Genomic DNA, 12,066 nt, shown 5'->3' on the forward strand with positions numbered 1-12,066 from the left:
TTTCCTTTTTTGTGAGTAATTTATTTATGTTTTTTTTTTAAACAATCTGTTGGCGTTAACGCTTTAGAACGAAAGATTTCAAAACTAGGAATTTCATAATATTGAGCAAAAGTCCATGTGAAGGTTATTCTTGACAAATTGTATGAAGTTCAAACAATATTTACCAACATTGAAACAATCCTTTCAAACACTAGAATAAAATCCAATCAGAGTCTTACGTTAAAATTGTGAATGTTTTTCTTCCAACACAGTTAAATTGGTGTATTCATACCTTAGCGCTAGATTCCAGAGTGTATTTTATAATGGATATTTTTCTAATTTCTTGCCTATTACGTCAGGCGTCCCACAGGGATCTATTTTGGGGCCTCTTTTCTTCACAATGTACATAAATGACCTACCGAACGTTTTAAAGTACTGTAAAATACATATATATGCAGATGATGTGCAGATTTATTTCGATTGTTCTATGCACGACATTGAATCGATTTCCAGATTCATCAATGAGGATTTGTTAAGGATTTTTGATTGGTCATCAAGGAATATGCTGTCGATCAACATTGAAAAAAGCCATGCTATGTTTTTAACTTACAGTCCTTATTCTGGAGAACTTCCTTTGCTTTCGGTAAATGGGTATAATTTGGTTTATGTAGAGAAAGCTACGAGTCTAGGCTTTACTATTAGAAATAACTTTGAATGGGATGACTACATTCTACAACAATGCGGTAAAATTTATTCGAAATTGAGAACTTAAAGACTAACAGGACATTTTCTGTCGTTACTTATACAGGGAGTTAACTTTATGTAGAAATTATCGATCTAAAAAATTTATTCTTCCACGACATCGTACTTCTAAATACGGAAATTCATTTTTTGTCAGAGGTGTTGCCTTTTGGAACTCCCTTCCCAATGAACTGACAAATGAGTTATCAAGAATGAGATTCAGAACGAGATGTATTGAGCACCTTAATTAAAGGAATAATATATTTAATTGTAAGAAGTAATAATATGTTATCCAACAAAACATCAATATTAAAAATTATTAGAAATGTGGCACTGCTTCTGCAATATTAACAATGTAACATATATAAGACCGGAAGTCTTAAGTTACTAATTTGAATGAATAAATAATAATAATAATAATACATAAAAATTGTATGAGCCTTCTCAATTCATGGAAATATAATGTAATATATTTGTACAGCTTAATTTTTTTCTTGGAAAATCATATCGTCAAAATGACATCCATTTTATCAACAACTATATGATTACGAAAAACAATAAATCAATATCAAAATACTGCCAACTCTCCATAATTCGAAATTGAGGGGACCATCGAGGTAGCCATGACAACCAACTGTTACTATGATTCTATATCTCGATATCGAAATACGGAATATCGAGTAAGGGAGGGTTGACTGCATAAATTAGTCCATTGGTTGGAATGATATGAAAAGTAGATTGGGCGATGGTTTTTGTTTGATAATAGTCTTTTTTTTTAAACTAAACGTTGCGCTGTTTGGTATTGGCTTCACACAGCCAGTGTGAACGCCGTTTGCGCTATTGCTTTGCTCGGTTATACGCTTGCTGTTGGCTTGACTTTAGTCGGCTGAATGAAGAGCGCAAGTTGAATTGAAGCTTTGATGAGATGTGTGAGCAGATGACGATTTCGTAATCGAACACAGCTGAATAAGCTGTTGTTCAGCTACCAATGCACATTGGTCCCAAAGCCATATCTAGGAAGACAAAAATGATTGCGCCTAAACCGTCAATTTTAGATATATGGTGTCTTCGGCAAAGTTTCTCCATATTATTCAGACATTTTTTTCAGAGATGTGAAATTAGGGTGGCCCACATAGTTTACGAGATCAGCACATAAACTTTTTTGCTGACGCATTTAGGACTACACAATGTTCTACAGTGTTTTAGAACAACCGATTTGGAGCAACTTTGCCGAAGAACCCAAATTTCTATCTCCTATGGTTCGTGAGTTATGATTTTTTTTAACAAAAAAGTTAGGGTGGTACTGAAAAATCGTTTTTTTCTTGATAACTTTTTATACGATAATTTCTCGCAAAAACTTTGTTCCGAGCACTTTTAGAACTTTTGATTGCGCAACTTTTTGCCGAAGAAACTTTTGTTCTATCTCTTATGGTTACAGAGTTATCAGAAATTGTTGTTTTCAAACGCCGATATCTCCGAAAGGCGCAAACGGATTTTCAATCTTTTGTCAGCATTAGAAAGATTATTTTTTGCTCTGTTAATGGTGAAAAAACCGTGAGGACGTTTTTGTTTGAAACGATTGACAAAATTTTGAAAATAATATGTTTTTTAACCGAAAATTGTCCATAACATGAAAAATATTCGAGATAGCTCTTTGGTGCCTTCAGCAAAAATGTACAAAATTGAAAGTTCTGAAAGTGCTTCATACAAACTATTCTAAAAAAATCAACGCTTTAAGATATATTCACCATAAACCGAATTTTATATGATAAAGAAAGCGAAAAAAGAGATATTTGCTGGAACAACCGGAATAACTGTATGTAAAATCATTTAAAGTTGAAAATATATGTAATGAAATAAGATCGATCACAGTAAGCGAAATCATAGGCGTTAGGAAAAGTTAGTTGCTGAAGCAGTTTTAAGGGGGCAGGATCCGTCATTGATTTCAGAATTTTCGAAAGCAGTTTTTTCGTTCAAATTCAAGAAATTGGTTTTAGGAAAATGTGTTCACTGTATTCTATTCTCAAATCGAAACACAGTGAACACATTTTTATCGAATAATTTTTGTTTTCGAACAGAAAAACTGCTTTTGAAGTTTCAATGATGACGATGATTACGATGACGGCGCGTTGAACGTTAACAGTGACCCAAGGAACATTAATCCATAAACGAAGTCTTGTTATTTCTCGCGACATAATGTTTGTCCCGCTAACCTATGCCGTGGTTGGTTATAAATTGCTATCGCTTCGGCTTACTAAGCAGAAGGTCATGCGTTCAATACCGGTCCCGTTTATTATATTATTAACCCTAAAGGATAACAAAACGTATACTTTGAAGAATTCCTTTAAATTACCAAAACCTTACTTCCCGTCATATATAGAAGTATCTGCAATTGTTCTATCTGGGCATCCAACTTATCCCATTCAATTCAATCAAATCCAATAAATCTGCCTCAACGAATTAGTCAGGGCAGCATTCGCCTGTTGAAGAATGTATGAATCTTGAATTTGAACCAGATATAAATTCCAAATACTTGTCTAAGGTAACGAACCAGAAGGTGGGTCTTGATCACTCGAAAACTGTATCAGCAAATAATTTTCCTCTTTTCAACTCCTCAGATTCCGCTTGCTATGATCGGTATCAATACATGATAATTCAATTTTAAATGACTTTACATACAGTTATTTCGATTGTTCTAGCAAATATCTCTTTGTTCGCTTTCTTCACCATATAAAATTTGGTTTATGGTGAATATATCTTAATGCGTTGATTTTTTATGAATATTTTGTATGAAGCACTTTCAGAACTTTCAATTTTGCACATTTTTGCTAAAGGCACCAAAGAGCTATCTCGAATATTTTTCATGTTATGGACAATTTTCGGTTAAAAAACATATTATTTTCAAAATTTTGTCAATCTTTTCAAACAAAAAACGTCCTCACAGTTTTTTCACCATAAACAGAGCAAAAGATAATCTTTCTAATGCCGACAAAAGATTGAAAATCCGTTTGCGCCTTTCGGAGATATCGGCATTTGAAAACAACATTTTTTTCGAAGAAAATTTCTGATAACTCTGTAACCATAAGAGATAGAACAAAAGTTTCTTCGGCAAAAAGTTGCGCAATCAAAAGTTCTAAAAGTGCTCGGAACAAAGTTTTTGCGAGAAATTATCGTATAAAAAGTTATCAAGAAAAAAACAATTTTTCAGTACCACCCTAACTTTTTTGTTAAAAAAAATCATAACTCGCGAACCATAGGAGATAGAAATTTGAGTTCTTCGGCAAAGTTGCTCCAAATCGGTTGTTCTAAAACATTGTACAACATTGTGTAGTCCTAAATGCGTCAGCAAAAAAGTTTATGTGCTGGTCTCGTAAACCATGTGGGCCACCCTAATTTCACATCTCTGAAAAAAATGTCTGAAAAATATGGAGAAACTTTGCCGAAGACACCATAGGTCTAAAATTAACGGTTTAGGCACAATCATTTTTGTCTTCCTAGATATGGCTTTGGGACCAATGTGCAATGTAACCTGGATATTGGAATTATATAGACGTCCTAGATGCCATATATTATTCAGCTTCTCTGCCAAGTCATGGTACTTTGGAGAACGTTAATTGAACATTTTGATCCAGCGGTACAGTATATCGACTCGTTACATCTTTCTCTTGTACACAGAGGCGCGTTGACATTCAAAACCATGGGTAGGACAAACGTTGACAAAATCCTTATATCCAAGGAAATCCAGAAAAAAAATCAAATTTATGGAATCCTAGACAACAAATTGATAGTGACTGTTTTCATACTGGTCATTGATATAAGACTGAGAAAGCTTCAAGATCATTGGTTAGATCAACTTCGTCAGTGATTTACTATTTTACCAAAATTAATATCCTTCTTCGGACCAATTCGCTAAGACAAATTTGCCAAAAACTAGAACAAACAGTGAAACTTATTGTTCTATATAGTTATATTGTTCTTTATTTTTATTAAAACATCAAAATGCTGTGAATTTGTTTATTTGGTTTTTCTTTGTAGAATTGTGAAATAAATATTTTTTAGGTAGCTTAATTGAGCTCACTGGAAGAAACAAATAATGTCTGGACTGTCGCGAACCGCAAGTCAGTCCCATATGTAAAAAGTAAGCATTAAGAAATTAAACAGTTTAAGCTAATTAAACAGAAAAAGTTGTGCTGTTTCGTTAGAGAAACTGAAAGATCATTGGAAGATATGTTGAAAATTGCTATCAACTCAGATTGACGTGCGATCCATAGCAGTGGAGCAAGTTGGATATCACCGAAGTGCACCATGTTACTGATCTTGGAGTAATCCATGAATTGTTCCAACGTTTCTTCAACTCACAATTCACACACCGTTATCCTGCCCACCACCAAAGATCGTCCTAAGCACCCGGCGTTTGATGACTCCAAGTGCTTGCAAATCCTCCTCGAGCATTGTCCACGTTTTATACCCGTAGAGTAGACTGGCCCAGCTCAGTATGGGAGAAAAATAAAGTTGTATGATTCCACGGGGCACCCCCCAGGATTATTTTTTGGGGTTAGAGGAAGCCTTTCTGAAAAATTCAGCTCATTTGGTCGTTCCATGAGCTGGCGCATTTGAGTAACAGCACATCATCTATCAGGTATCAGAAGGCCGGCTCCAAAGGCACGTTCCCCACCAGTTGGGAGATTTGTGCCATCGCCATATTTGAGCCTATTTCATCATCTACCCGATGGGAGAGGAAAGGAAAGGGAAAGATGGGAGGAAATAGGAGTGGGGTCCCTTGAAGAGGGAAAATCGCATAAGCGAAATGAGAGCATGTAGCTCCATACCACAATGGGTTCGAACAGCGCCCCAAAAAGGGCACTGCAAAACGCATGAGCCTAAAGAGAGCCTATAGCTCATTACCACAGCGGGTTAAGAATAACAGGATGTCCTGAAGATTCAGGCTTCTGTATTCAGTTTCACTTAATAAGTGTTTACCAAGTAATTGGAATCGCATTTGCGCAAAAACTGGACAGTTACATATCAGGTGATACGAAGTTCCATAATCGGAGTCACAACTATCACACACAAATGAGTCAGCACGCTGAATATTTGCCATGTGATAGTTGAGTCGGCAGTGGCCTGTCAACGCTCTGACCAAGAGACTACAATTCTGCTTTGACAGATTTGTTAAATACTTCGCCATCCTTGGAGATGGCTCAGTAACGTACAATTTTGTTTGACGACACGACTCCAAACTATTCCAATATTGCTTGTGCTGAGTTGCCGCCCAAGAGTTTATCTGAAGCTTCACCCAGCACTTCGAAATTGGAATAGCCGGCTCAGGACCAATGAAGTCATGCGATGCTCCATCGCGAGCTAGCTCATCAGCCAATTCATTTCCAGCGATGGAAGAATGGCCAGGTACCCATACAAGGTTTACAGAGTTGACTGAATTCAGTTCCTCAATTTGAGTTCGACATGCGATAACAAGCTTCGACCTTGAGTTGGCCGAAGCGAGAGCTTTTATAGCAGCCTGACTATCTGAACAGAAGTATATGACTTTACCCATTACGCGCTGTTGAAGTGCTGATTGCACTCCACACATAAGAGCAAATATTTCCGCCTGAAAAACGGTGCAGTTTCTACCAAGTGAGTAAAACTGATTCAGCCTTAGCTCACGAGAATATACTCCTGCACCAGCTCTACCTTCAAGAAGGGAGCCATCACTGTAACATACTATATTGTTTGATATACTTCTTTCCAAATAGCCAGACGTCCACTCTTCCCGTGAAGGGAATTGTGTGGTAAATGTCCTGTAAGGAAAGTTACAAGCAATTGTGAGATCACTTGGAGCAAGGACAATTTTGTCCCAATTCACCAAAACTGGAAACAACGAAGTGTGTGTAGATCTACGATTCACTGGATTTTTCTCCAGTAGATCCAGTACCCATAAACGGTAAGAGCAAGAAAGTGCTTCTTGTTTAAGATTTATGTGTAGTGGCGCAACGTCGAAAAGGGCCTCGAGCGCTGCTGTGGGAGTTGTAGAGAACGCACCAGACATCGCCATCAAGCACATCCTTTGGAGATGGCCCAATTTTGATTGGATTGTTCTCACTTCGCCCTTTTGCCACCACACAAGACATCCATATGCCAATATTGGTCGAACAACTGTTGTGTAAATCCATTTGATATATTTGGGTTTGAGGCCCCAAGTTTTACCAAAGGTTCGCCGGCATTGACCGAAGGCCATACAAGCTTTTTTGACTCTGAAATCAATGTGAGCTGTCCATAAAAGTTTGGAATCTAGAATGACTCCGACATACTTTACTTGATCAGTCACATTAATCTCAGTGCCAAAAAGACGTAAAAGTCGAATTCCATCGCGGTTTCGTCTTTCCGTAAAAAGAACAATAGATGTTTTATTCGGGTTAACCGAAAGGCCATATTGGCCTTTTTTTAGGTAGCTTAATTGAGCTCACTGGAAGAAACAAATAATGTCTGGACTGTCGCGAACCGCAAGTCAGTCCCATATGTAAAAAGTAAGCATTAAGAAATTAAACAGTTTAAGCTAATTAAACAGAAAAAGTTGTGCTGTTTCGTTAGAGAAACTGAAAGATCATTGGAAGATATGTTGAAAATTGCTATCAACTCAGATTGACGTGCGATCCATAGCAGTGGAGCAAGTTGGATATCACCGAAGTGCACCATGTTACTGATCTTGGAGTAATCCATGAATTGTTCCAACGTTTCTTCAACTCACAATTCACACACCGTTATCCTGCCCACCACCAAAGATCGCCCTAAGCACCCGGCGTTTGATGACTCCAAGTGCTTGCAAATCCTCCTCGAGCATTGTCCACGTTTTATACCCGTAGAGTAGACTGGCCCAGCTCAGTATGGGAGAAAAATAAAGTTGTATGATTCCACGGGGCACCCCCCAGGATTATTTTTTGGGGTTAGAGGAAGCCTTTCTGAAAAATTCAGCTCATTTGGTCGTTCCATGAGCTGGCGCATTTGAGTAACAGCACATCATCTACTGTTTGGTTCAGGAAAATTGATGCTCGCGTTCAATTGGACTCAGATTGTCAAAAAAACTACTTGATATAATAGCGAAGAATATTGTAGAAGATTGTACCACGATCAAAATTAATAAAGTTGTTGTTTTAACCATCTGAAGTATATCATGCAATACTGCTTGTGTTTCTTCAACATAGCTTGGAGGTTATCACTAAGCGCATCATAGCCACCTATGACGCTGGGCGAGCTGAGGCACATGTCGCATGCATATAAGTGACTGTACGGGGGTGCTGGTCTAAGCCTAACTTTCAACAACTGAAAAAGTAATAAAAATGAGATTAAATCCAGATACAACCTTCTGCAATTATGTTCATTAGGGTATCAACTAGTGTATTTGTCATTCTGGGCTTATTTGAACGCGAAAAATTAGTATACGGAACGAAGCAGTGACATAGGGTCAATTTTCAATATATTTGAGACGAATATCCCATACAAACTTCATAACGATTGCGCCAGCTGGTGGAGCAACCAATTCAGTTGAAATTTTGAGAGAGCGTTTTTCTTACCCTAAGGTTCATATCTAGGGGGTGCCCCGTTAAGTTTTACAACTTTTTTGTTTAAGGGCCAGTCTACCGTAGAGGACTACCGGCCTTATGAGCGTTTTGTACATGGTATATTTTGTGCGGATGAATCTTTTTTGACCACAGCTTCTTCTGGAGGCCATAGGAAGCCCAACTTCCACTGATGATGCGCCTCCGTATTTCACGGCTAACGTTATTGTCAGTCGTCAGCAACGATCCAAGGTAGACGAACTCATTGACCCCGTCTATCGTAACACTGCATCTTCTAACGCAATATTGAACAACAGGGAGGAAAGTCCATCATCCTGTCGAAGTCCCCGGTAGGATCCAAATGAACTGGAATGTTCGCCTGAAACCTTCACACAATTTTTCATCGTCGCTCTTATCAGTCTCGTGAGCTTCCCGGGAATGCTGTTCTCATCCATGAATTTCCATAGCTCTACGTGGTCGATACTGTCGTATGGTGATGCGTTGGGACCTGGTATTCACGACATTTTTGAAGGATTTGCCGTACAGTGAAGATCTGGTCCGTTGTCGATCGGCCATCAACAAAACCGGCCTGATAGCTTCCCACGAACTCGTTTACTACAGGTGACAGACGACGGAGGATGATCTGGGATAATACTTTGTAGGCCACATTTAGAATGGTGATCGCTAGAATTTTCTCACAATCTAACTTGTCGCTTTTCTTGTAGATGGGGCATATTATCCTTTCCTTCCTCTCCTCTTGTTCTGTTTCCCATATTGTGCCTATCAGCCGGTGCCGACAAAAGGCCAGCCTCTCTGGGCCCATCTTGATGAGTTCAGCTCCGATACTAGCCTTACCAGCAGCTTTACACTTACACATCACTGATTCCTTAAGTGTTCGTAGTATGAATCAAAACGGTTGGTCAGGGACCCAAAGATTAAGATGGTTGTTTCACATTATCGGGTTCGTCACTTAACTCACATAAAGTCTCTTCACATTTTCTCACTACAATGTATGGGTACACATTTTTCACTGGTTGCTCAGCTTTTATTCTGAATCCATCGCATCATTGAATCTGACTTGATTGAAATACTCCGAGCTCAAGCAAAGCAATAGAAACCTGCCATGAAGTTGTTGGCAGGCATTGATTAAAGATATTAATTTGATCGATTTGTTTTTGAAACATATTGGTGTTCGAATTAAGGTTTGAGTTTCAATATTGAAATACCAAAAATTTCTATCCGTTTTAATTGTATAAAATTGCTGAGCTCCATTCAACTTCCAATACTTTGGTTTCCCAAACTACCATTGTTTTAAGGTAAATACAAAATAATGTGAAAAAGGAATTTTATCGGCTGTTATGCTCTATGTCACCTTAGCCCACCAAATAAGCAGAATACATTAAAAAAAGTACTATAATTTATCTATTATACACTTCATTGTTTTCAGAAAAACTTCTTCCCTCAATGATACCACCGCAAATCCATCCGGCCGGTCCCGGCGGCCAAAAACTGCTTATGCCAGCGCATGGGCACATGACCGTGGTATCATCGCCAGCGATGGAGATCCACACCAGCCACGCCATCACCTCCTCGGCCAGTGGATCCGCCCAAGACCAAAGATTCGTCGACAGCACCTCGACCGCCAACAGCATGCCACCCCACCTGTCGAATAGCGGCAATTTGTCGCGACATGTGCCTACCAGGTAAATGTGATTGATAAATTGATCTATGCTGATATATTGATTTTAAAAGGATTTATTAGGATACTCATTATTGCATATTAATGAGAAAAACAATGCTAAAAGTTCGAATAAGACAACTTTGAAAGAACAGTTGATCGAAAGATAAAAGGCCGACGTGTTGTCTTTCAACCTTATGTTCTAAAACCTAATGAGATATAAGCACTCATATTTGTTAGTTTGTGTGAAAATTCATCATGTTTTCTTTCAATTTCAGTGTACCATCTATTGATACAAGTCGAGCACCAAACGGAGAAATCACCAGTGTTATTACTAGCACTGCGGTAGCAGAGCGGGCCAGTAATTGAAATATTTTTCCTCTTAAGATGTTAGGTGTATGTCTAAGTAAAGCCAAAAATCTAGACTTTAAGGTTTGGGATAGTAATCATGTTGATTAACTTAGTGCATTTTGTTGAGAATTGTAAATAAAACGTGAGTGTTTGTGATGAAAAAATAAAAAATCTTTTATTTTATTTCTGTTTTTGTTAGTTTTATCAATTTCAACATACAAAACCGTGAAAGGTGTAAACCTGGGACAAATTAGTTATGATTTTGAAAATTTTGGATGTATTATCTTTAAGTTGCCAGATAATGGCATAGGCGTCAATAGCCATCAGACCAAGAAAAAAGAGGGAAGCCCCTTTGCGTTTTAGGTGGTAGCTCTTCAAGAATTTTCATAATTTTTCAATGTTTGTTTCGATATCGTGAAACGGGGTAACTTTGATAGTGCGAGACCCATAACATACTAAACGAAATACCAAAGTTTCTGTTAATCAGTTAAGCACAACGAATGCAAAAGTAAAGAGTATTAGTATGGCACTTTATGACAAAGCTATTTTCGCTGCAATCAAGTATATTTGAAGATTTATACGCATATATTAAAAATTTATAAGATTTTAGCATGTTTGAAATGCTTACAAACAATATTGTCTATGATCACTATTTGATAAAGTCATAATGAGTTCGTCACTTATCCTTGCCCCTTAACAGCCTTGTTATAGTAGAACATGAAATCAGTCTCAAATCTCTTAGCAAAAACTATTTTTACAAATTTGGATCATTTTTGAAATCTAAGTCAGAAATTTCCATGTAGCGTTAAACGCCTAGAGGTATGCAACGCCCTACAAATGTTTCGTAATTCATTTAATTTTGTTCGATTTATACTCCATTATCAAAGTTACCTCAAAACAGAAAACCGAATTTCGATTATATGAAAAATTATATATCTATGCAGAATAAACCTTTTGGCAATCTAACAACTGCAATCGATAGTTAGGATACCAGTACTTGTTTTAAAAATATAAATTATTTTCTTCGAAACAGCATGCATAAATATTGAAGTTTTATTCGAAAAAACTATCAAAGTTACCTCATTTTACAGTACTTAATATTTGTGAACTTACAGTGGCGTATCTTTTGCTCATTGATGAGGGATTGGCTTTTCAGTCTTGACAAAATTAAAAACTGTTATTTTATTTTGTCCAAAACACAATAACAGTTATAAAATAACAGTTTTTAATTTTGTCAAGACTGAAAAGCCAATCTATCATCAATGAGCAAAAGATACGCCACTGTAAGTTCACAAATATTAAGTACTGTAAAATGAGGTAACTTTGATAGTTTTTTCGAATAAAACGTCAATATTTATGTATGCTGTTTCGAAGAAATATAAGAGCTAATCTATCATCAACAAGGAACTACAGTCGAACTACCACGATATCTTTAGCTCAGTCAAAACTTTAAAAATGTCTCAAATCAATTTATTACTTATGTCACTTTTAGGGAATCAAAAATATACAAAATCTATCTTTTCTGTGTACCGTAATCCGGGGTATCATTGATCAGCGGGGTAACATTAATCGGAATGACTCATCTCGTAAAAAATTCGTAACATCATTTATTGGTGGAACATTTCCAAATCATGAATGGTGCTTCGCTTTCTCATATTCATGAGCTAATGAAAGTGAAGATTTTTGCAAGAATTGCGTTTACCTTATGCGAAAATTTATCAACTTTTCGAAACAATGATTTCAATGGTTAGGGATTACACTACC

The 12,066-nt window shown here is 37.1% G+C and overlaps 1 protein-coding gene across 8 annotated transcripts in view; it reads left to right on the forward strand.

Moving 5' to 3' along the window:
* LOC5573046 (erythroid transcription factor) overlaps positions 1 to 10,473 on the forward strand; it is a 79,289-nt gene extending 68,816 nt beyond the window's left edge. For all 8 annotated transcript variants that reach the window (XM_021852911.1, XM_021852910.1, XM_021852912.1 and 5 more), the window contains exons 5-6: positions 9,721 to 9,976; positions 10,230 to 10,473. In XM_021852911.1, the coding sequence (XP_021708603.1) occupies positions 9,721 to 9,976; positions 10,230 to 10,320 (347 nt within the window). In that variant the 3' untranslated portion in view covers positions 10,321 to 10,473. The remainder of the gene's footprint in view (positions 1 to 9,720; positions 9,977 to 10,229) is intronic.
* The last annotated feature ends 1,593 nt before the right edge of the window (positions 10,474 to 12,066 follow it).

The sequence above is a fragment of the Aedes aegypti genome, chromosome 3 (assembly GCF_002204515.2).
Source record: "Aedes aegypti strain LVP_AGWG chromosome 3, AaegL5.0 Primary Assembly, whole genome shotgun sequence".
In the NCBI taxonomy this organism is placed as follows: Eukaryota; Metazoa; Arthropoda; class Insecta; order Diptera; family Culicidae; genus Aedes; species Aedes aegypti.